Genomic DNA, 25160 nt, shown 5'->3' with positions numbered 1-25160 from the left:
TTCTGGAATATACAGGATTGGAAAATCCACTAGGCTTTACTTCAAATATTTCTGTGAAGGAACTGTATGCAATAATAGGGTAAGGTTTTTGTTACTTGTCTGACTATGGCTTGTGAACAGATGCATTTTTCTGCCAAACAATTATAGAGTTTCTTTTGATTGGTTTATAATAAAACCTTTGCAAAACAAATTTCATCTGAACCAAATTTCATCTGAACAATTTTCCATATTTACATCTTAACATTGAGTTCAAGCAATAAAAGATAAAAAGTTTGGTAGTGATTCAATGGGGTTGTTTATTACAGTATAAACAATAAATCACTAGATTATTATTTATAGCAAGAATATTACTTGGTCATATGAATATTTCTTAGTCTGTGTTGCTTACATTATTTTTTATTAAATGTTCATAAGTTTTGTCGCATTAAAACTATATGGCCAAATTACTTGAAAATGCTAAATGTTAGCTTATTGAACTGTTAGGATCTTCTAATATCTAACATATATAGGAGATGGGTTTCACAAGAGCCAATTAAATCTGTTTGGTTTAGTTTCAGTTAATAAAACTGTAAAGTTTAACGGCTGTGATCTGAACTATAATATGAAGTGCATATGCTGAGTTGAGTAAAATAACCAGCATGATAGATGACAAGGGAGAAACAATGCTCTATTTCATTTTATGACTGGAAGATGAAAGATCTAAAGATGCTGGAGGTGTAATGCTTCACTTGCATCTGTTCAACAAGTCTTGTTTCCATACCACTACCTGTTTTTTGTCAGTTTTTTCATGCTTACTTTGGCTAAACATATTGCATGTTGACATGGGGTGCAGGGTGATTAATCTAGTTAGCAGTTGTCTCACCCTGTGGTGAATCATCTTCCCATCATTTGGCTGCTTTCCTAACATGGGGAAGAGAAGAAAACCTGTAGGAAGAAACAATGGCAAAGATCAACCAAAAGACAATATGACTCTCTGTTATCCCGTCTCTCTTTCTTCCTTCCTGATTAAAGGGAAAGAATGTCTCTTTTCAAGTTGAAGCCTATTGTTCGGAAACATGCTGAGCCGTGACACTTGAGTAACAAGGAGCTATTTTGTTCTTGACTGGCAGGTGATTTAAAAAAAAAGCTCGACCTGATTCCCGATGTTTCAGATCCTCCAGGTTCCAGGTAAGGGCTATGTTGAAATTTTGCAACATGCAATATGTTCAGGCATTGTCTCTGCTTGTTCTAGGTACTTTTTCCAAAAATAAGCAATGACAAAGTGTGATTTCAAGTATACATTCTTTTAATTAATAAATTACAAAAAAAATCTATTTATTTCACATTATTAATCAAAATTATGTATAATGGTAAAACAATTTCACTTACAAACAGTTGATACTCATCTTTCTATTAACAGTTATGCAGTTTGTCTAAATATTTCATGATAAAAGCTCAGAATAGCAGTAATTAAATCTACTGTATTACATTATTCTCTATAATTTGGATTCATAAATTGGAATTGGTATGAGAAGCAGTCCATGGATTTTAGATGTGCCATCTACTCATCATGTGCAAATGATGAGTGTCTGAAAGATATTTTAGGTGATATAGTAATGTCTTAATTTGTTAACATTGGTGTCTCATTTTAATGCAAGTCTTTAGCTTCTGCGAAGGATTTTTAAAAAAAGGATTATTTTTATAGAGCATCCTTCGTGATCTCAAAGCATTCCAAAACACTTTGAAGCCAATGAAGTACTTGTGAAATGTAGTATTTGTAATGCCAGAAATCCAGCAAATCTCAACAAACAATAATGTGACAATGTTTTTTTTCATGATTTTGATGGAGGGGATAAACATTTGTTAGGCCGCCATTCCCTTCCTCTTCCAAGAAGTTCATTAGATTTTGCAAACTCATCTAAGATACAGGATGGGTGTCGGTTTAATCTCCCATTCCAAAATGTAGCATCTTTGACAATGTAGCACTCCCTTATTAGTACACATTAATAAGTTAAACCTACATTTTCATATACCAAGTTCAAGAGTGGAACCTGAATCCAGCCCCTCTGACTCTGAGCTGAGAATACCACCACTTGATACATACTGTAATACAAAAGAATACAAAATTAAATAATCATGCAAGGTGTTTACCTCATGGACTACATTGTTTCAGCATTATATGGTTCAAATATAAATCAAATATTCAGATGAAATGTTGTTTAGCTCTGCATGTTTTCTGAGATCAAGTGACAAGTGAAATATTCCCAATTACTAGTCTAATTCACTTATAAGCTGAATTTTATCCCCTTTCAATTGAATGTACTTTATACAATTCAAAAAACAAACAAATGAGAAAGCACAACACACTTTAATATTCCATGCATTAACAAAAACAGAAACAATTAGTTTGCCTGGGTAAACACGTTGCCTCATTGCTTGCAAGATGAGTGATTCAACTAAAACTAATTATAGAAAATTTACTTTATACAATTTATAGAATAATTACTGGTAATGTATAGTGTTGGTCCAAAACAAAATAAATTCATTTTGAAGTTAAAATGAGACTTTTAAACTGAATAGAAATTATTCATACAGTATTGCAAAATCATTAAATTTCCAGAATTGGTAATATTTAAATGAAACAAAGATACTCCTTACAAGAAGATGGTGAAATATTGTCAGTTTTTTGACACATCACAATTGGGGTGTCTCTACTATTCCTAAAATTATTTCTTAATGAATAAAAAAAATGACATGGGTGAATAAGTACAGCAATAATTGTAAAACATTTTGACTGTGCAGCTTTGTATATATTTGATTGCAGTTTCAGATTCTCAGATTGTGGCCCAGAAATTGGTCTGTGCCACTTTCTTGCTGTTAAAACAGCATTTAGTGTATGAGAATTTCATCTGTGATGTTCACAGAATATTGTCAGATTTGTCTGTGTAACACCACATCACGGAGAGATCCCTTTTTAATGTATGGTAAGTCTTGTAGCCCAGTGAATGCAGTCTTTGCAGCTAGCTCTAAAGGGGACATGCCACAAGCAAATCTCTTACAGTTTCAGGGAGTGTTGTTACTGAAAGAACGTATGTATAATGGAGAGGAGGTGTGGGGGAGTGGAAGCGTACGCCCAGGAGGTTAGTGGGCCCAGACAGGCTGACAAAGAACAATGCCCATAGGTGGCTTGCTCTCTTGAGGTCATGGAGACCCTTCAGATCTACATTGGGAAGAATGGAGACACAAGAGACTGCAGATGCTGGAATCTAGAACAAAAAAAAACTGCTGGAGGAACTCAGCCGGCCCAAGCAGCATCTGCGGAGGCAAAGGGATGGTTGATGTTTCAGGTTGAGACCTTGCATCAGGACTGAGGGTCTAGAGGGAAGATAGCCAGTACACAGAAGTGAGGAGGGGTAAGACAGAGGCTGGCAGATAGAACCAGATCAGGCAGGGTGAGGGGAAGGGATGCAAATGATGTGCGGCTGGAGCTAGGTGGGGGAGTGGAGAGAGGGGAGTTTTGAGAAAAGAGGCTGGAAAGTGATAGGTGGAAAACGAAAACTGAGAGAGGGAAAAAATAGGCAGGTGGGGAGGAGGGGATGTGAAGAACCTAGGTTATGTTGAGGGGGGGAGGAGGAGGGATGGAAAAGGTAAATGAAGAACCTGGATGGACAGGTGTTGAGTGAGAAACCAACACTGGGGGTGTGGGTTACCTTTAATCAGAAGAACAGGTTGTCAAGGAGGTTGCAGAGTGCATGTGCCCTACCTGCCTGTTCAGGGGCTGTAGGGAAAGTAAGTAGTCTTCTGCCCTTGAGTATGGAGATTAAATGTCTTCCCTAATGCAGCGATGACCAGCAAACTGTAAGACATGATATAGATCAGCAGCAGCTGAAGTAACGTAAAGCTAGAAAGCTAAATGTCTTGGCCTTGAAGGTACACATGCGAAATTGAGTTTTCAGAGTTCATCGAGGATAAAGAATGCAGTATGAGTGGTGGCCTTTTAAATAGTGTGGGTAGAGGGGAAATATGGTCATTGAAACCTGGTTGGTCTGCATTTCAGATGAGTGAGTTTGAAAATCTCTCGTAGATAATTACGTGACTTGCATTTATTGATGTCATTTGATGTTTTTACACGAGAGAAAAGTGTTAGGAAGAACAAAAATCCTGCCATAAAATGAGGAGACTGATTTCCAGAAAGCTGGCGAGGCATGCAGAAATGTGTACAAAATGACTCTGTTCTAAGTTAAACTGAATTTTAAAGCATAATGCCTTTTTTTTAAAAGAGCCCTGCATACTACTTGCTAATTGATTTTCTTTTAAATATAGGAAATGTTATATTTAAGTATGTCAGTAAACAAGTTAGGGAACTTTATTTCTCAAATAAATTTTGACTATAGCTTTGATCCTGATTGGAATTTATAATTTAACTGCATCCAAGTTTCATAGAAAAATGAGAACTATTTTTACTTTAGGTCTATGGAAATGCAGGATCTAGCAAGTCCACAAGGTCGAATAAGTGGAAGTAGTGAGTCTCCCAATGGTCCAAAACTTGACAACTCTTGTATTAATAATAATTCCATGACCCCAAATGGCACAGAAGGTGAGTGTTCAATTACGTTTGAGGTGCTTGGAATGAGACAAATTTGGGTATCATACATTCATTTGATATTTGCTTTCAACCCTCGTGTAATAATATGCAATTTTTCTTCGAAGTGACTTCTGAAAAAATTGTTTACTTTTATCCAAGTGCACTTTGATCAGATTCTTGGAAACAAGGGTGGGGGGGGGGGGGGGGGTGGTGGAAGGTCATCTGATGAAAGTAATATTTTACCTGATCCATCATTTGGCAGGGAGATAAAAGCAAAGTTAGAAATAAGAATTTCACTGCACTTCTCTGTAGAATGAGTCCACAATGAAGAAGCAGAATTGATTCCTTTTACAGTTACACCTGATTTTCTTCATTGATTGGACATTTTTCTGATGAGAATTGTATTTCAGAAATTTTGAAACATAAATGAGGAAGTATGCAACATGACCAGTAGAAATGCTATCACAAGAGCTTGTGTATTCCTGGTGCTCCCTGCCATGAAAGCATGATGTGACAATCACCCCAGAGGTAGTAAAGTAAAATCAGGAGATGATGACAAACAATGATTGAGAAAAGGAAGTAAAATCTATTGTCTAAGTAAAGGGATGATGGAATGTGTCATGCCTAAATGAAACAAACTCAACTGCACTAAGTGCCTACAATATTACTTTTAATTTTCATTTTAAGAATACAACATAGAACATTACAGCACAGTACAGGCCCTTCGGCCCACAATGTTGTACTGTCATTTTATCCTGCTCTAAGATCTATCTAACCAGTCCCTCCCACATAGCCCTCCATTTTCTATCATTCATGTGGCTGTCTAAGAGTCTCTTAAATGTCCCTAATGTATCTGCCTCCACCACCTCTGCTGGCGGTGTGTTCCATGCATCCATCACTCTGTTTTTAAAAAAACTTGCCTCTGACATCCCCCCCTACACCTTCCTCCAATCACCTTAAAATGATGCCCCCTCATGTTAGCCTTTTTCGCCCTGGGATCTTATCTTGTACACCTCTCTCAAGTCACCTCTCATCCTCCTCCTCTCCAAAGAGAAAAGCCCTAGCTCACTCAACCTATCCTCATAAGGCATGCTCTCCAATCCAGGCAATATCCTGGTGAATCTCCTCTGCACCCTCTCTAAAGCTTCCATATCCTTCCGATAATGAGGTGACCAGAACTGAACGCAATACTCCAAGTGTGGTCCAACCAGGGTTTTATAGAGCTGCAACATTACCTCACAGCTCTTGAACTCAATCCCCCGACTGATGAAGGCCAACACACTATACGCCGCCTTAACAACCCTATCAACCTGCTTGGCAACTTTGAGGGAACTGTGAACGTGGACTCCAAGACCCCTCTGTTCCTCCACACTACTAAGAGTCCTGCCATTAACCTTGTATTCTGGCTTCAAATTTGATCTTCCAAAGTGTATCACTTCACACTTTTCTGGGTTGAACCCCATCTGCCACTTCTCAGCCCAGCTCTGCACCCTATCAATGTCCAGTTGTAACCCTCGACAAACTTCTACACTATCCACAACACCACCAACCATTCTGATTTTTATAAATGACTTGGATGAGGAATTGGAAGGGCGCATTAATAAGTTTGCAGATGACACAAAGAGCAGGGGTCCCAGAATAGATCCGTGCAGAACACCACTGGTCACCAACCTCCAGGCAGAATATGCTCCATCTACCACCACCCTCTGTCTTCTATGGGTGAGCCAATTCTGAATTCACACAGCCAGGTTTCCCTGGATCCCATGCCTCCTGACTTTCTGAATGAGCCTTCCATGAGGAACCTTATCAAACACCTTACTGAAATCCAGGTACACCACATCCACTGCTCGATCTTCAATGTGCTTTGTCACATCCTCAAAGAATTCAATCAGGCTCATGAGGCACAACCTGCCCCTCACAAAGCCATGCTGACTGACCTTAATCAGCCTATGCTTCTCCATATGTCCATAAATCCTGTCTCTTAGAATCTTCTCCAGTAATTTGCCCACCACTGAAGTAAGGCTCACTGGTCTGTAATTCCCAGGGTTATCCCTACTTCCTTTCTTGAACAAAGGAACAACATTTGCCGCCCTCCAATCATATGGCACTACTCCTGTGAAGGATGCAAAGATCATCGCCAGGGGTGCAGCAATCTCTTCCCTCATTTCCCGTAATAACCTTGGATATATCCCGTCTGGCCCTGATGACTTATCTATCCTAATGCTTTTCAAAAGTTCCAGCACATCCTCTTTCCTCACGTCGACATGCCCTAGCATATCAGCCTATTGAATGCCATCCTCAAACGTCAAGGTCTCTCTCACTGGTGAATAATGAAGCAAAGTACTCATTAAGGACCTCCCCTACCTTTTCCGACTCCAGGCCCATGTTTCCTCTTTTATCCCTGATCGGTCCTACCCTCACTCTAGTCATCCTCCTGTTCTTCACATACATGTAGAATGCCTTGGGGTTTTCCTTAATCCTGCTTGCCAAAGCCGCCTCATGCCCCCTTCTAACTCTCTTAAGTCCATTCTTAAGCTCCCTACTGGCTACCTTGTAACTCTCCAGAGCACTGTCTAATCCATGCTTTCTAAACGTTAGGCAAGCTTCTTTCTTCCTCTTGACAAGATATTCTATGCCTCTTGTAAACTATGGTTCCTTCACTCTGCCATCCTTACCCTGCCTCAGTGGGACAAACCTATCCAGAACCTCATGCAAGTACTCCCTAAACAATCTCCACATTTCTGATGTGCACTTCAAGAACATCTGTTCCCAATTTATACTCCCAAGTTCCTGCCTAATAGCATCATAATTCCCCCTCCCCAATTAAATACTTTCCCATATCATCTGCTCCTATCCCTCTCCAAGGCTATGGTAAAGGTCAAGGAGTTATGTTCACTGTCTCGAAAATGCTCTCCCACTGGCAGATCTGAAACCTGATCAGGCTCATTGCCTAGTACCAGGTCCAGTTGGCCTCTCCTCTAGTCGACCTATCCACATACTGTGTCAGGAATCCTTCCTGGACGCACCTAACAAGCTCTGCCGCATCTATCCCCTTTACACTAAGGAGGTGCCAATCAATATTAGGGAAGTTAAAGTCACCCATGAGAACAACCCTCTGTTATTTTTACACCACTCTAAAATCTGCCTCCTGATCTGCTCCTCAGTGTCTCTGCTGCTATTGGTGGTCCATAGAATACTCCCAGTATGGTGATCGCTCCCTTCCTGTTTCTAACTTCCACCCACACTGACTCAGTAGACAATCCCTCCAGGACGTCCTCCCTTTCCATAGCTGTGACACTGTACCTGATCAGCAAAGTCACTCCCCCCACCTCTTTTACCTCTGTCCGTCCCTTTTGAAACATCTAAACCCTGGAATATCCAGCAGCCATTCCTGCCCTTGTGACAGCCAAGTCTGTGTAATGGCCACCACCTCATAGTTCCATGTACTAATCCATGCTCTAAGTTCATCAGCCTTGTTCCTGATACTTCTCGCATTAAAGTAGACACACTTCAGCTCATTCAACTGACTGCAATTTTGCCTATTCTTCCTCAGTATTTCTAGACATTGCATCTACTTGTACACTAAATGCATCAACCTCTGACCTAACACTCAGGTTCCCATCCCCCTGCCGAACTAGCTCTAGCAAGCCTGCCCGCAAGAATATTGGTCCCCCTCCAGTTCAGGTGTAATCTGTCCCTTCTGTATAGGTCATACCTTCCCAAAAGATATCCCAATGATCAATAAATCTGAAACCCTGCCCCCTGCACCAACTCCTCAGCCACGCATTCATCTGCCAAATCAACCTATCCTTACCCTCATTGGCGCGTGGCACAGGCAGCAATCCAGAGATTACTACCCTTGAGGTCCTGCTTTTCAGCTTCCTACCTAGCTCCCTATATTACCTCTTCAAGACCTCGTCTCTTTTCCTGCGTATGTGATTGGTACCAATATGTACTATGACCTCTGGCTGTTCGCCCTCCCCCTTCAGAATGCTGTGGACCTGATCAGAGACATCCCTGATCCTGGCACCTGGGAGGCAACATAACCATCCGGGAGTCCCTTTCACGTCCACAGAATCTCCTGTCTGACCCACTTACTATTGAATCTCCTATCACTATCACCCTCCTCTTCTCCCCCCTTCCCTTCTGCACCACATGACCTGGTTCAGTGCTTCCCTTCCCTTCTGTGCCACATAACCATTCTAACTGCTCTAGCCTGGCACCAAAGGAGAAAGCAAAGAAATAAAGAAACTTACCAGAGACCTACCTTAGCCTCCGCTCAATGAAGCCTCTTGAGCCAAAGCCTCAGTTCCCCCACTCCAGCCCTGGTCCACTCACACAATGGCCGCTCCCAAAATGTCCACTCCGCTTATATCTTCCTTCCTTTTATTTGCTGCTGTTAATTAGCTGATCAACAATTAACAGTTTGCAAATGTGCCTCTTGCAGACTCTTGCAAGGTGAAACTCCCAAACGCAGAGATTCCCCTCTTTTCAAAGCTCCCGCTCCAAATCTCACTCTAACTCCTGACTCTGCAAAGTGAAACTCAATAATAATACAATTGCAACTAAAATGTATCCTATGACTTCTTGTGTGCATACTTGTTTAATTCTTCCATTGTATTCTTTGGAAATGAATAAGCATGCTGAGCCAGATGCTGTTCTCTATCTTCCTTGTGGAAAAACTCAGTGTTCTGTTCTTAATAGATCTAGTGTTGCTATCAGCACCTTTTTATATTCCTGGCTTGCATTTATAACTTTGCTCCACTGATATCATCTATCACAAGCTTATTGTGTGTGTGCGTATTTGAATTGTATGCATATTTGAATTGTAGGACGATACAGAACTATTTTCCAAAATCTATGTTGTAAATGTGGAGAGGTGCTGAGCGGAACCTATGACAAGTCATCCCTGGCCAATGTCTCACACATCCCAGTAGACAGCAAGAATGGTAGTGTTGGAAATCTGGGAGCAGGTCATATACCTGCTCTCTCAGTTATAGGTACAACAGGCCTATGATGCTAGCGAGAAGGTTAGGGAATTTGTTACCCAGCTGAAGGTTCTTGCATTCAAACTATCAGAAGACCAATAAGGAAAAAGTCTCCTCTATATATTCAGTGCAGCAAAATAGAGAGTGAGGAAAAATGCCTAACTTTATCGCCTCATGCCATTTGGTGCACAAAAGAAATCCCTCTCCATGTTTATTATAAGAAAGATGTGCATCTCTTCCCCAATACAACCACATCAACAGTCATTTGGAGTCATGATCCCTTGTCGTGTTTTTGTGCTTCCATGATCATGGTGCAGCTTCATCCAGACAGATAACACAGTGACATGTCTTGATGTCCAACACAGTTTTGCCTAATAAGGCCATGGATCAAGGACTGTGTGTGAGGATTGTACTGATGTTCTTGCCCCAGCCTTGGATCCACACTCCCTGAGCTTGACGCCACACTGGGGATGGAGCCTTCCAAATTTTTCGTGGTGGTTGAAATAACAGGTTACATACGTAGGGAATTGGTATCTTTTCATGATAGTAGTTGAACAACAGTTTATAATAAATTCTAAATCCAAAATGAAAACAAAAATGCTGAAATTGCTCAGCAAGAAAGACAGCATCACTAAAACTGTATTCACTATTTAGGTTGATGATCTTTCTTCAGAACTATCTAGTCGAGCTGAACAGCTTTTCTTTGAGAATACTTTGTGTTGTTGCCACATGTGAGTCCTTTTTAATCAGACTTAATGGTACCTAAAGTATAATTGATTGGATACATTATTCAAGTTCACGGTTTGGATTTTCATGTTCTCCTCAAGTGTGAAAATCTCACAGAGCAGATTGTTTTGCACAGGAAAGCCAGAGTAATTGACTACAGTGGAATGAAAATCTAGTGAGTTCTAAAATAGGCAGGGAATCCAATCTGTTGGAATACTGTCCATTGTATGAACTTGAAAATGTAGCTTCGTACTTTTACTGCAACGCAGTGAAGCCTGCTATTAAGTGTGGATGTGGACGAGAGTCGGCTTAGGGCCCTTTGATATGTGCTGCAGTAGTCTGCAAACACCAAATTTCTCGGCTAATATGAAGAAAATAGTTAAATTAACAAACTACTGGAAAGCAAATGGTAACCATAGAATTAGATCTCAACAAGGAGTCTCTGTCTTCAAAAGAAGAAAGGAGAGAATATAATGACAAGAAAAAGGCAAAGTAGCAAAAGTTGTATTGAATATTAAATGTGGAATATTATGGTGAATTTTATATTGGAGTATACAGTATATGATCAAGAAATTGCAGGCACAACATGGGGTTAAGGCTGTGTGCCAGAAATATAGATTCATAAAGCTTAAATGTATGGATAATACACTCCTGATTTTCTGATGTATGCTTCAGTTTGATGAATGAACGTCCAGGCAGGAACACATATTGTACACGTTACCCAACTGCCTATGTTCGAATATATAATGTAATCTTTAATATTTAATTGTTACTGTGTTGTCTATTTTTAATCATATGATGTAAGTGGAAAACTTTGAGCTTTACTCATTTTAAAACAGTTTTAGTAATAAACATTCTTGAAAATATTCCTACTACATCCATGAAAATATATAAAGCAAGAAATAGGAGAAGGTCTTTGGGTCAATTCAGTTTCTTTCCTTCATGGGTAATTTAGTTTCTTCAACTAAAGTTCAAACGAAATGTTGTTTTAACATACTTTTCTTCAATAAGATCTAAGCAACTCAGTTTAGCAAATTCAGAAAATCCTGATTTCATTCTGTTTTTCATTTTGCATTCTGAACTAATAACTCTTTCTTTCAGGAAGGGCGGATGCCAACTTCTTTGTCTCTATTACTAGGTTGTTCCTGTTATTTTCTTCTTGCCCTGAGGTGTTATTGTTCGAAGCTATGAAGTTAAATGAGTTGCATCAAATTCAGCTTTGCAGCTAATTAAAAAAACAATCAAGGCTGGATTCCAGATCAGCATGCTCTAAATGAGAATTCAGTTTCTAATAATGAATCAAATATCCATTAAATCAGTCCTGAAAACATTGATCCAAAAAGTAAAACTGGATTGGTCATGTATATAAAAAAAGAATAATTGATGACTGTAACTTCATTTGTTCGAGAGAGATCTGTTTCAGAAGTGTAATTTTGAGATAAGAGGATGAGGAAGTAGTAGCTGAAGTTTTATCATTCTCTTGTGAAGATTACGGTCCATGTAATAGTTTCTTCATTTATTTCATCGTTATTCTTGGTACATTTCTTTTTCAGTTCAGAGTTCAGTTAATTAGTATATGCCAAGAAACAAAATATGATACCATTCAAATGGTAGTCTTCTGTTCTATTTGACAATGTTGTGCATGTTACAAAAATATACCTCGTACCACTACACCATCCTACATTGTAGTTAGTCAAGGGTTAAATGAGTTTTGTTCTGACATGAAAATCACCCTTTTTTTGTGCAACTAGAAAAAAAGTTTCTTGTAGTTCTAAAGAAATATTAATTTGGCTCTAGGAAGTTAAGAATTGTTTTCATGTTCTCAGATTGACAAGTCTTGATTTGTACACTTGAGATTACTTACCATTCTTTGAGGCAAGTTAACCTACATGTATAAAAGGAATAGAAAATGGGTATTTCACATGAGTAGGGTTGCGCTACAGATGTCAGACATGGCTGGTGTAAAGACAAGGGACCAAATATGAAGTTGAGAAAGAAAATTCCAATAAAATTTATAATGCATTTATTTTCTGTAAATTTAAAAAAAGCTACTTGTAGTATTCTCTATTTTAATGCTTTATACTGTATGTATATTGTTCAGCTTGATGTCCTCTGATTGTGATATTGCTAATGCTCAATTCAGAATCTAGTGCTTTGAATTCTGGTTCCCAATAGTTACACAAACTATTGTTGCTGTCACAGATGAGAAACGCATTGGGGCGGATCATGCTCAATCCAGCCCTCTGCCTGTGTTTGCACCTGCCAGTTTCTCTATGGCTACACTTACTTTGTGTGATCCTGTGAGCCCAGTCATCCTGCAGGACATGATGCCTCAATCAACCCACCAAGTGAAGCAGGCCGTAGTGATGACGAGGCCTCGGAGGGCAAATCTGAGGCCTTGCCTCCAGAAGACCCTGACAGCCTCTTTATCGTTTGGTGCTGTCAAAGTCCTTTGAATAATCTTTAAGTATCTCCAATAGTCAAATAGATTTAAATATTTTTAAAATATAGAACATAGGACGGTACATCACAGGAACAGGCCCTTCGGCCCATGATGTTGTGCTGAACTAGTTAAGCATAAAATACTTGTAATTGCTAGAAATAATTTAAAAAATTAATAAAATAAAATTTAAAAAAACTACCAACTGCTTTTCTGCATGTACTTTCCAGACAATGCAGTGATCCTTCGCGTGTGATTGGTGCCATCCTACATACCTTTCCGCTTCTCCACCCACTTCATTTTCCCTATCACCTACTCACTCCTCCCATTGGTCCCCCTCCTTCCCACCTCCCTCACTTGTTTCCATGCTGCACCTTCCTGTCCTATCAGATTCCGTCATGTGCAGCCCTTTGAAATCTCCGCCTATCACCTCTCAGCCTCTTGTCTCCATTTCCACTCTTCCCTCCTCCATCTGCCTATCACCCCTCCTCACCTGGATCCATCTTTCACCTGCTAGCTCTTGCACCACTCCCTTCGCCTTTTTTCATACTGGCTATCTCTCCTCTATCTTTCAGTCCAGATGAAGAGTCTCGACTTGAAATTGATAAATTGATTTATTATTGTCAGATGTACCAAGGTACAGTGAAAACCTTTGTTTTGCATGCCATCCATACAGATCATTTCATTACAACAGTGCATTGAGGTAGTACAAGGGAAAATAATAACAGAATGCAGAATAAAGTGTAACAGTTACGGAAAAAGTGCAGTGCAGGCAGACAATAAGGTATAAAGCCATAATAAGGTAGATTGTGAGGCCAAGAGTCCGTCTTATCATACTAGGAGACCATTCAATAGTCTTATAACAGGATAGAAACTGTCCTTGAGCCTGCTTGTGGGTGGGGTCTTTGATTATGTTGGCTGCTTTACCGAGGTAGTGAGAAGTGTAGACAGAGTCCATGGAAGAGAGGCTGGTTTCCGTGATGTGCTGAGCTGTGTCCACAACTCTCTGCAGCTTCCTACAGTCACACGCAGAGCATTTGCATACCAACCCCTGATGCAACCGGATAGGATGCTTTCTGTCATGCACCGATTAAAAATTGGTGAGTGTCAAAGGGGACATGCCAAATTTCTTTAGCCTCCTGAGGAAGTGGAGAAGCTGGTGAGCTTTCTTGGCTGTGGCATCTTGGTGGTTGGACTAGGGCAGGCTATTGGTGATGTTCACTCCCAGGAACTCAAAGCTTTCAACCCTCTTGACCTCAGCGCTGTTGATGTAAACAGGAGCATGGGCAGCACCCCCCTTCCTGAAGTCAATGACCAGCTCTTTTGTTTTGCTGACATTGAGGGAAAGGTTGTTTTCGTGACACCATGTCACTAAACTCTCTATCTCCTTCCTGTACTCCTACTCATCATTATTTGAGATTCGGCCCACTATGGTGATGTCACTTGCAAACTTGTAGATGGGTCAGAACAGAATCTGACCACGCAGTCATATGTGTAGAGGGAGTAGAGGGCTGAGGACACAGCCTTGTGGATCACCAGTGTTAAGGATAATCGTGGCTGTGGTGTTGCTGCCTATCCTCACTGATTGCAGTTTGTTAGTCAGGAAGTCAAGGATCCAGTTGCAAAGTGAGGTGCTGAATCCTAGGTCTTGGAGTTTGGAGATGAGTTTGCTTAGAATTATAGTATTGAAGGCAGAGCTGTAGTCAATGAACAACAGTGTAATGTAGGTGTTTTTACTGTCCAGATGCTCCAGAGATGAGTGTAGGGCCAGGGAGATGGCATCCGTTGTGGACCTGTTTCAGCTGTGGGTGAAATGTCGACTGTCCATTTCCCTCCACAGATGCTGCCTGACCAGCTGAGTTCCTCCAGCGTCTTGTTTGTTGCTCCAGATTCCAGCATCTGCGGTCTCTTGTGTCTCCATATGCCAGTCATGACTGGTGTAAAACTAAGGTGCCAGTGGCAGATGCATCTGATCTCTTGGCATGGGGCATTTATGCTCTGCTCCCATGCTCAGTGGTGTGTCCAGAATTGGAGCCTGAATCTGAACTCTACATCGTTCCTGATTCAGTTTGCAACATTCAGGCTTGGACATCAGGTACAAGCTGATCTGCAGACAGCAGTTAGCTGGATGTTCACCAGTGACTGAAGATCAGCATGGTCTCATCCATTGCTCGCTGCTGTCTGTACTCATGAATATTCTTGATTAAACCACTGATTTCGCTTTGAAGAAAAAAATAAGTACTTCCATCTTTGTCCCCCATAAGATTTCATTATTTGGCAGTACTTAATAATTGAACCTGGAGTTGTGTGAAATGAAATTCATTGAAAAGCAAAATTCTGGCAAAAAACCCTTTGCTTTACATTGTTTGTTGCAACAAAGAAAACTATTATGAAGGCCTAGTTTTTGAACTCGCAGGACTAGAACAGTCATCAGATGTTCCTCAATTCTCTTCTACATGAGGGGTTCCTAATATAGGGTGAGTGACTTCTTTAAAAAAATGATATACTTGTAACATCTATTATTCTTTTAGATTTCCCAACCCCGCTGTAAACCAGCTCCCTTCACAACATACATATGCATGTCCACCTCCCTATGAACCTTGTTTTATTTCCTGGATGAAACAATCAAACCTCCCTCTTTTCCAAAAAAAACGCTCTGAATTCTCATTTATAGACTCCTAGCTAAACAGCTGAGTCTCTGTTTTCTCATCCAGATTTATGGATTCAAAGAATTCCATCCTGCAAACAAATTATCAATGCCACCCATTCTGTGCTTTACACATATCTCCTGCCTGTTGACTTTGTTTAAATATGCCTTATTAAGGTCAGCTCATTGTTTAAACTTTTTGTTTACAACTTCCCTTTCAGTGACAGCATGACTATGCTCAGCGTAGCAGATTGGTTGCTAGACCACTGCAGGTTTGTCTGGCTCTGGTACAAAACCACAAATTCATTTAATTCTTTGATGTGTTCTCTGAAGTGCCCTTTGGGTGTGGTTTTCAGTTGGCATTTTAGCCTGTGCAAGTTTTCATTGAAAACTGGTTTAAAAATCTAACCTTTTGGCAAGAAATTATGTTGACTGCACTATGTAGATGTCTGTGCTGTGTTTTTTTGCAATGCATGTACAAGGAAACGGTTCCAGGCTCTAAATTATATTAGATTTCAAGATTAGAATTATGTCTGGAATTACCAGTAAAAATAGATTTATTTTTCAACAGTGGGTAGTCGGATCAATGAAACTTTTACCTTGGAATTTTGACAAGTTACATAGTCTAGGCTTTTTGTTGGGTACCAATTAAATTTGACCCACTTCAAAAACAACCTCTTTCTGAAGTTCCAGTTAGGAGTAAATAGTTCACACTGCTATCTGGCAAATTAGAATTGGAGCCGTTACGTATACAGCTTAGCAATTTTTTTTGCATTAACTGTGGAGCCATTTAAATGTGATTGTGTTGGTTAAACTTGCAAGAAAGAAACCATTTTGTTTAAAAGTTATTTATTTTGTTTGATCAAAATAAGGATGAAACTCATAACATCTCAGTTCTTTAATTAGGACTGGAGTATCTTCTAGTGCACAAAATATATCAATTTTCCTTATTAATTCAAATCCATAAAATTTCATTTCATTTTTACTGCATTTCATCAAATAATTATGCAGGGCAAGTACACAACAGAGTAGAATAAAATCATCATTTAAAAAATATGTTTATGAAGAATGAGAACAGGGTAAATAATACTCTTAGAAGCATTTCAACATCTTTCCTGAGGGAAAGAACTATAGTGCTTTTAAGTTATTCTTTATTAAGATATTTGAAATAAAACGAAAAATTGATTTATAAGCTTTAAATTCTTGGCTTGTTGATAGATGTGTACTAATCCATCAATTCAATGATTCATATACCAGTTTCTGGAGCAGATGCAAGAAGAGAAGTGATCTTCTAAATGATGTTCCGATAATACCACCAGAAAAATCTACTGCAGGAACAAAATTCAGCAATCTGTTCTCTTAATTTCCAGAAAGGAATGTTGGAACTTTTTTTGCACCTTCTGGATATTTCACCTTTAAAAGTTTTTTTTTTTTCTGATGTCTGGGCCAAAAACTTTGTGTTGGGGCACAATTCTGGGAGTTCTCTGATACTCTTGTGTGAGCCTAGGTGGGTTATTTCAGAACAGCATTGTTATAGCACAGAAGGAGGCCACTTAGCCTTAGAGTCCATGCTAGCTGTATGCAAGAGAAATCCAGCTGGTTTTACTCCTCTCACTCTCCCCATAGCCTTGCATTTGTTTTACCAATAGTAAACAAGGTAAGGCCAGCTATACTATCATCATTACTTCCTGCCTTGGGTCAAATAACTAAGGAATGATCAGAAATGAATTAGGATGTGTCTTGTCTACAGAGGGTAAGGAGTCCCCTCCATATGGTTTTGGAGAGCTATATGTTTGTACGAGCTAGATCTCTTTAACACAGTACCTGTCAAGCTTATGTTTTAAGTTGGCATTTGGACTCTTTGAAAAGACATGGAATTCTAATTTGCACTCCGCTACTCAGATGGGCTCGTTAGCTGGCCAGTGTTAGACCCTTGGGGGGGTTAAAAAAATAGGAATATGGTTCCTATTTGTAACTGGCTACTGCCCCATTTTCACTCAGTTGGTCAGGGAGCTTCCACCTAAGGTTCAAACTTGATGTTAATGCATTTAACCAGTAGATCTTGATGAGTTCTTGAGGAAACCCACTTCATGGTTTTTAAATATAAAGTGAAGTTCTCACTTGTGAAACTTCCAACTTCTGGAAATGTGACATGCAAAATCATTGCCAGAAATTTTAAACTTTGAAGAACCAGAAGTATAAAGGATGAAAGTAAGCAGAAAACTTAAAAAACAAATATCGAATTGATTAATTCTTTAAAACATTCTAAATGCAGGAACAGATGAACAAAAAATGTAGAATCCTAGTCTCCTGCTGATGCTCTTCTACTCTTTTGCCCTTCTCTTTGAAAATGTCTTTATTAATAATTTTCTAGATGTCTGATATGGGAAATAAAGCCTAATATTTTGTTTTTATACGTATATTTAATACTCCAACTTTTTTATTAATATCAGACCTAATTTTAGTTTAGTAAAATTGTTTCATTTTCTTCTTATGCTTTTCAGTCAAAACGGAACCAATGAGCAGTAGTGACATTGCTACAACGACAGCAGAGGAGTCTTTAGACAATTTCTCAGGTATGAGTGATAAAATGTCATGCTGTCCATATATAAGCAAAGCCAATGCAGGTGAAGGATGAGGTTATCAGTTTCAGCTCATGAGGCAGCCCTTGAGCAAATTCCACTCCTGAATTGCTATTAAGATGAAAAAATGGCATTTATGAAATCAGTAATCCAGCTTCATGTTGTACTTTTACCTAGGTTTTCTTTTTTCTCTCTGCTCTGGAGTGATGTAAGCAATTAAAAAGATTACTTTATTTTGTTAATAAGTAATCTCTAAAGTTTTTATTTTGTTAATAAATATCGAAATAACAGTGGTTATTGCCTTACCAGGTTTTCAAAAATGTATGTCTAAGGGAGATTTTCCAATGAGATTTTTAACTCCTGGATAACTTAATTGAATATTGTTTGAATTTCCTGTTGCTTTTAATTATTACCTCAAAAAATTATGAAAATCACATTAGTTTACAAATAAAATTTTATTGCCACATGCACACAAGGATATTATTTGAAACTTTTCTGATTGTCCAGTGGCTTTACATGCAAAATCCATCATTAAGCCACAGTGATTGGTAGGTCTCAAGCCTACTGATCTCAGCTGTACAGCACTACAAATATTATAATTGTACTTCGAGCCTTAAATTGGGGAAAGAAATATCAGTCAGGATTTGTAGAGTAGAATAATAATCAGAACTGTTTTCCATTATTTGAAAATAGGATCAAGTACAATATTGGTAAGTGGTTTATTATTGTCACATGTACTGAGGTACAGTGAAAAACTTTGTTTTGCATGCCATCTATACAGTTCACTTCATTACAACAGTGCATTGAGGTAGTACAAGGGGAAAAAACAATAACAGAATGCAGAATGAAGTGTTACAGTTATAGAGAGAGTGCAGTGTAGGCAGACATAAAGGTGCAAGACCATAATGAGGTAGATTGTGAAATCAGGAATCCATCTTGTCATACTAGGGAACCATTCAGTAGTCTTATAACAGCAGGATAGAAGCAGTCCTTGAGCCTGGTGATACATGCTTTCAGGCATTTGTATCTTCTGCCCAATGGGAGGGGGGAGAAGAGAGAATGTCCAGGGTGGGTGGGGTCTTTGATTTATGTTGGCTGCTTTACCGAGGCAGCGAGAAAGTGAAGACAGAGTCCATGGAGGGGAGGATGGTTTCCATGATGTGCTGAGCTGTGTCCACAACCCTCTGCACTTGTGAACAGAAAGTGAAATGTTATCATTCAATGGGCCATCAACCTGCCCTGTTGTATGCATGATAGACTACTGTATGTGATGGTAGTGGAGTGAAAGACTGATGACTGTGCTGGAACTAACCCTAACCTCACAAGAAACTGCATGTTTAGAAGTGGGGTAGTGAAAGAACAGAATTGCATTGAGGATGGGGAGTGGAAAATTTGATGTAAATGGTTGACAAGCACTGGGAATATGACAAAACCAGATTGTCTAGAAATTGGATCACACGGCACTCTGTTTCTAAGCATTATGTGATCGAATATTGATGATATGTGGTAAATCATAAAAACATGTTCAGTCTCTGTGAATTGTGAAATTTGACCCAGCATTTGTGGTTGCAATACATGCTAGAGCACCTCCAGACATTTGGCGCAGAGGATGTTAGCTGCATCTGTCCAGAAGAATTTCGTTTGGAATGATGCCAGGTAAATTTGGGCCACATTTATCTGATTTATAAAGATCATTGGCCATTCAAGAGAACCATCCTATCATTGCACTCAATTTACTGCAGCTGTTGCTGTAACAGACTAACTCACTGATGCTGCTGGCAACTCTGAAGGCTGCTGTTGCCGCCATTGCAGTGAGGTCAAAGAGTGAATTTGGATGAGGTGTCCTGCCATCTCTTCACAATACCACTTTACGATGAATGCTGCTGATTGAGCTGCATGTGGTATTGAAGTCAGTCAGACATCTCCAAGAAGAGTAAGAAAGTCATGATCAACCTTTTATTAAACTCTGGTTCACCCACCACTGTAGGTTTGCGTCAAATCTGGGCACCATACTTTAGGACAGATGTAAAGGCTTTAGAGAATGTGCAGAAGATATTTATTAAAATGATTCCAGGGATGATGGACTTTAGTTATGTGCATAGACTGGCGAAGATGGTTATGTTCTTCAGGAATACAGAAGTTTGCAAGAAATCTGACTGAGGTATGTAAAACAGTGAATGTTGTAATCAGGATAGATAGAAAGAATGTGTTCTAGGAGTCAGAACCAGGAGAGACAGAATGAAGTTAATTGGCAAAAGAACCAAAATGACACAAGAGAAAACCTGTTTACATAGCGAGCAGTTGGGATCTGAAATGCACAAGAAGGGATAGTAATGGACGCAGATTTCAACTGTGGTGTTCAAAAAGGAGCTGGATAAGTATGTGAAAGGAAAGAACTTTCAGAGCTATGGGGAGACGGTGAGGAAGTGAGACTGGCTGGACTACTTGGAACAGATTTGTGTCTATCTGCAGCCTCCTCCACTGCCATAGTGAGACCCAATGTCTTGTCTTCCAGTGAAGCACTTTGAAATCCTCTGGAATGAACACTGAATTTTCCAATTTAAGATAAACTGCTCCCTCATTCTTCCCCATTATCACACTGATGTCCCTTTCTCACACTGTTTCTTTAAAGCATCTTGCTAATGGTCAGTACTCATGCTCCTTATCACCCATTCTGTCTTAACCTAACTCCTCACACGTCCCCCCAGCTTTGCTTTGAAAACTGTAAACCCTCTACTCTTTCCCCAGTTCTGAGGACCTGAAATGTTAACTGGTTTCTCTTGCCACGGAGGCTGCCTGACTGGGTAAGTTCTGCCAGCATTTCCTCATGTGCTTTTGCATGCTGTGAACCCTGGCACACAGGAAGTGGGAACTTCCTCAGAATCTATCCCCCAATAGTGCACAGAGAGCCACATTCCTTCTGCCCTGGCTCTTTGAGGAGCTGTGACTCAAAAGCTAAGCTGTTTCTAAGTCGGTGACAAAGATCTGTGACCTTTTGCAGACAGAGCTGCAGCTGTGCACCTATTCCTGGACAGAACTCCCTACACAGAGGAAGATCACTATGACCCTGAGCTTTCTAACCTCTAGGTCATTACAGATGGTGGGGTCTGATCCATGACATATTTTCCTATTTTCTCCATGCCACTGCAGTGGTGCTGTTACCAATGGTGTCTGCACACCAAAAAAACAGGTGGTGCCTACTTTTCATTGAACAGAGGCAACCAGGCTGATTGAGACATGCAGATTTGTGGGAACTGCAGGCTTTCTGAAGGTTCAGGGAGTGATAATCTCCACCTGTAGTGATTCAAACTCTCGTTGAGAACTAGTGAGCTGTAATCGAATTTCAAAGGCCATTACCTTTCTCTGTAGCTGTAACATTTTATTCTGCATTCTGTTATTGTTTTACCTTGTACTACCTCAATGCACTGTTGTAATGAATTGATCTGTATGAACAGTATGGAAGACAAGTTTTTCACTGTACCTCGGTACATGTAAGATAAGATATCTTTATTAGTCACATGTACATCGAAACACACAGTGAAATGCATCTTTTGTGTAGAGTGTTCTGGGGGCAGCCTGCAAGTGTCGACATGCTTCCGGCACCAACATAGCATGCCCACAACTTCCTAACCCGTACATCTTTGGAATCTGTGAGGAAACCAGAGCACCTGGAGGAAACCCACACAGTCACGGGGAGAACGTGCAACTTCTTACAGACAGCAGCCGGAATTAAAACCCGGGTCTCTGGCGCTGTATTAGCATTACACTAACCACTACACTACTGTGCCTGCCAATAATAAACCAATTTACCAATTTACCCCACCACCACCACTGATCTGCTGACTCCTGGTTAATTATGAGAAAAACATCCACAGTCATTGCCATGTATCTTGGTCAGTATACATTGTCTTCCCTATTTCAGCTGACCATCTACAAGGTGGGCTTTTGGGTTGGGGTGTTTTTGCTGAATTTTGGGGGACAAGGTCTGTCACCATCTCCTTTTGGCTCCTGACACCTATCTGCACTCCAGTTCTGGTACAGTGATTTCCCCCAAGAATCACAACTTGGGGGCCCAGTGGAGAATCTCACTAGAATCCTTAAGGTGTGATTCCAGTGACAGCACTGCTCCAAGTTAGTCCTTCAATACCCTCCAGAGAGGTTTGGATACTCTGTCATCTGCTGCCTCCTGCTCAGTCTTGCCATCAGGAAAGCCTTTTCTTTACCATCGGGGGAGGAAATGGAGGAATAGGTACAACAGGTGGCAGTGGCTCATGGTCTTGGCAGACATTGGGAATATGAGGCTCCCTCTGGATGTGCTGTCAGCCAATTTGATTTGTTGGAGATTGACAAAGGTTCCATTTCACAGCTCGTGCACACAGCAAAGGAGGTAATGTGGACAAATGACAGGCCACTCTCATACCAGTGTGATTAGTATCCAATTGCAATGATTCAATGATGACAGATTAACATCTGAAGCACACTCTACACTTCATCTGTGGTAGACCTTATCTACAGATGCTTCAGCAAACCTTAACATTTGCCGTCAGTGAAATCTGCAACATTTGCACAAAGCTGACCAATGACATTGACTGGTTTCTGCTGACTGACAGCATGTTCTTCAGGCACCTGTGTGCAGTAACAAGGCTGCAGGGAATAAATGACAATTCTTACTTTAAAATAGATTTGCTGCTTCAAGTAGCCAGTAAGTCCCGGTGATTCTGAATGAATGAAAGGCACTATGATGATTGCTTCAATCAGTGGCTATGTTTATGAAGATTTCTGTGCATGTCAAAGGATCATTGAATCCAATTAAGTGCTTTCATTAAGGATCCTTGTAGGGAAGTGCTGTGATTAACTTTATCATACCCGACACAATTACCGATCTCAGGACACATCAAAGCTGGAAGGCTTTAAGAATGTAATTCTCTAAACTACATCACAACCGACTCAACAATTACATGGCCATAATATTTGACAAGTTGATGTGCAACATTTAATATGAAACTTTGTTCTAATATCTGATATTGGGAAAGAGAGCACTACATCACAAGCACATTTCTATATAGAGCAGGTAACCAAAACCCTGATTGTCACCAGCACAAGCAAAGGAGATTATGTCTGTGATTTATTGGAAACCCTTAGCTATTAGCTTTCAAAATGCAGGATAGCGAATTCAAATTGACACCTCATCATTATGTGTTAAAGATCTGAAGACTGAACCTGTTGGTTTTACCAACATGCCCAAAATCAACTGTTGTCCTTTAACTGGCTTTACAGTTTCAAGATGTGTAGACTGCCTTAGTCCCTTAAACTGCTTTGATTCTGTATACAGGTGACCCATGTGTTCGGGTTACAGAAATCCGCCCTGAAAGAATTCACAAACCACTACCCAAAACTTGAGAGATGGGATAAAATTCACTCTCAGGGAATTTGTGTGTGTGTGTGAGATAGGGGGAGGGGAAGATAAATCAACATGTTCCTCTTTCAATTTGCATTTCCTGATGCATGCACAGATGACACAGCTTTGCATTATAGAAAACTGCAATACCACCTGTTTTCTGGGAATGTAGTCCCCCATCTCCATAGTGCAAGGGTTGCCTGTATGTATTTTGGCAGAAATTACCTAATCATGAAAATGCCTTGATGTTTAGATCTCCACACGATTATTGTCCATATGGGACTTTTTTAAAAAAAGTCACTTATGAGTCAGAACCAAGGGAAGATCTTGTCGATGTTCTCAGGGGGTTTAAGAGAAATGGGGTCAAGGGAGTAAAAGCTGGTCTGACTGATAAGAGGGAATGTGGGGAAATAAAAGAGAACATGTTTGTATTTAGCATGTGCTTTTTTTTTGCCAGATTCATGTGTTTTTAAGGCAAATTAAGGCACGTTTGTTTGACCAAAAGTTCCAACTGCACTGCATTCCAATGGGTTCTATTTATATCCTCTTGTCATTGGGTGGGATGTGCCTGATCTGGCCTGCTGCCCAAGCTTGCCACACTTTTCCTGCAGCCACATTTGCCTTTTGCAGCCTTGGAGTTTCAATCGATCTTAATTGTACAGCAAAGTGGATTGAGTAGCAACCAGGCCTCAGCTAGCGGGTCCCAAGGCTCCACCCACCCTGAAGGTGTTTTGACAACTCATTGCTGTCAAAGGCCTTTAACTGTTGTCGAAGATCTAATAATTGGAGATGCTTAAAAACAATGGGATCTAAATAATTTTTTAAAAGTCAAAAAAATAAATTCCCTTAAAATTAACTTAAACTAAGAGAAATGAGTTAAAATAATAGTAAGGAAATACATTTTTTAATTGAGTCTGGCAACTGCATTCAAAAATAAGTGGGATTGTATTTCTTAAGCGAACCCTCCTTGGTGTAAAGTGTACCCAGATCCTCAGCTCAGTATGTTTGTGTGTCACCTGTGGACTCAGTGGTGAGTGCAGCAGCAGAGCAAGAGGTTGATGCACCAGCATCTGACCTACAGCTCATCTCTAGCTTGTAACCTAGAGGTAAAAAATGAACTGACCTGGGAGGAGTGAAATTGCCAGCAGATCTCTATGGAACTGCTGGCCACAAGTGAGTGCAATTGTTTTGAAATTATTATTTAAAAAGTTCCACACAGTTTACCAAGTAAGCATCACTTTCAATATTTGTACAGGCGATCCCTACATGATGGCTGTTTGGGTTTCAGAAATCTGTCCTTACAGAATTCACAAATCACTACCCAAAAATTTGAGATACGGAATAACCTTTGCTGTCAGCAAATTTATGCTTGGGAGCAGGGGGAAAGAAAGTAAATCAACATAAAATGCATTTTTTTTCCACTAGTGTTTCTTGATGCATGCACAGATGACGTGGCTTTGTGTTATGGAAGATCACAATACGTCCAGTTTTCAAGTAACGCAGGCCCCTTCCACCCCCACCCTCCCCCAACGCAGAGGGTGCTTGTATTGAGTTCATAGGTACAGAAGACAGGGCAATTCTCTGGACATAGTTGCTAAGCTGTCTGCACAATATCTGTTCGTGTTGTTTCATGGCACCCCGATTAGAAAGGAAATCCACTATGAACACAACTTGGTCACCAAAACTGAAGCCGTAAATGTTATGCTTCAGGCTTCTTTCAAATTGCCCCTGCAGAGTTGAGCTTCTGATGATATTTACACACATTAATACACTTCTCACTGATCCAGTCTATATCCTGAATTTAATACTGATAGA

General features: G+C 40.0%; 1 protein-coding gene across 5 annotated transcripts in view; it reads left to right on the top strand.

Annotated features, from left to right (window-relative positions):
- Positions 1-25160, top strand: part of eya1 (EYA transcriptional coactivator and phosphatase 1) — a 152212-nt gene that overhangs the window by 7954 nt on the left and 119098 nt on the right. For 2 of the 5 annotated variants that reach the window (XM_052022814.1, XM_052022811.1), the window contains exons 3-5: positions 1110-1167; positions 4449-4576; positions 17870-17941. In XM_052022814.1, the coding sequence (XP_051878774.1) occupies positions 4453-4576; positions 17870-17941 (196 nt within the window). In that variant the 5' untranslated portion in view covers positions 1110-1167; positions 4449-4452. The remainder of the gene's footprint in view (positions 1-1109; positions 1168-4448; positions 4577-17869; positions 17942-25160) is intronic. The other 3 variants (XM_052022812.1, XM_052022813.1, XM_052022815.1) reach the window with 2 other exon arrangements.

The sequence above is a fragment of the Pristis pectinata genome, chromosome 9, assembly GCF_009764475.1.
Source record: "Pristis pectinata isolate sPriPec2 chromosome 9, sPriPec2.1.pri, whole genome shotgun sequence".
Classification (NCBI taxonomy): domain Eukaryota; kingdom Metazoa; phylum Chordata; class Chondrichthyes; order Rhinopristiformes; family Pristidae; genus Pristis; species Pristis pectinata.
This window is presented reverse-complemented; position numbering and strand designations above follow the sequence as displayed.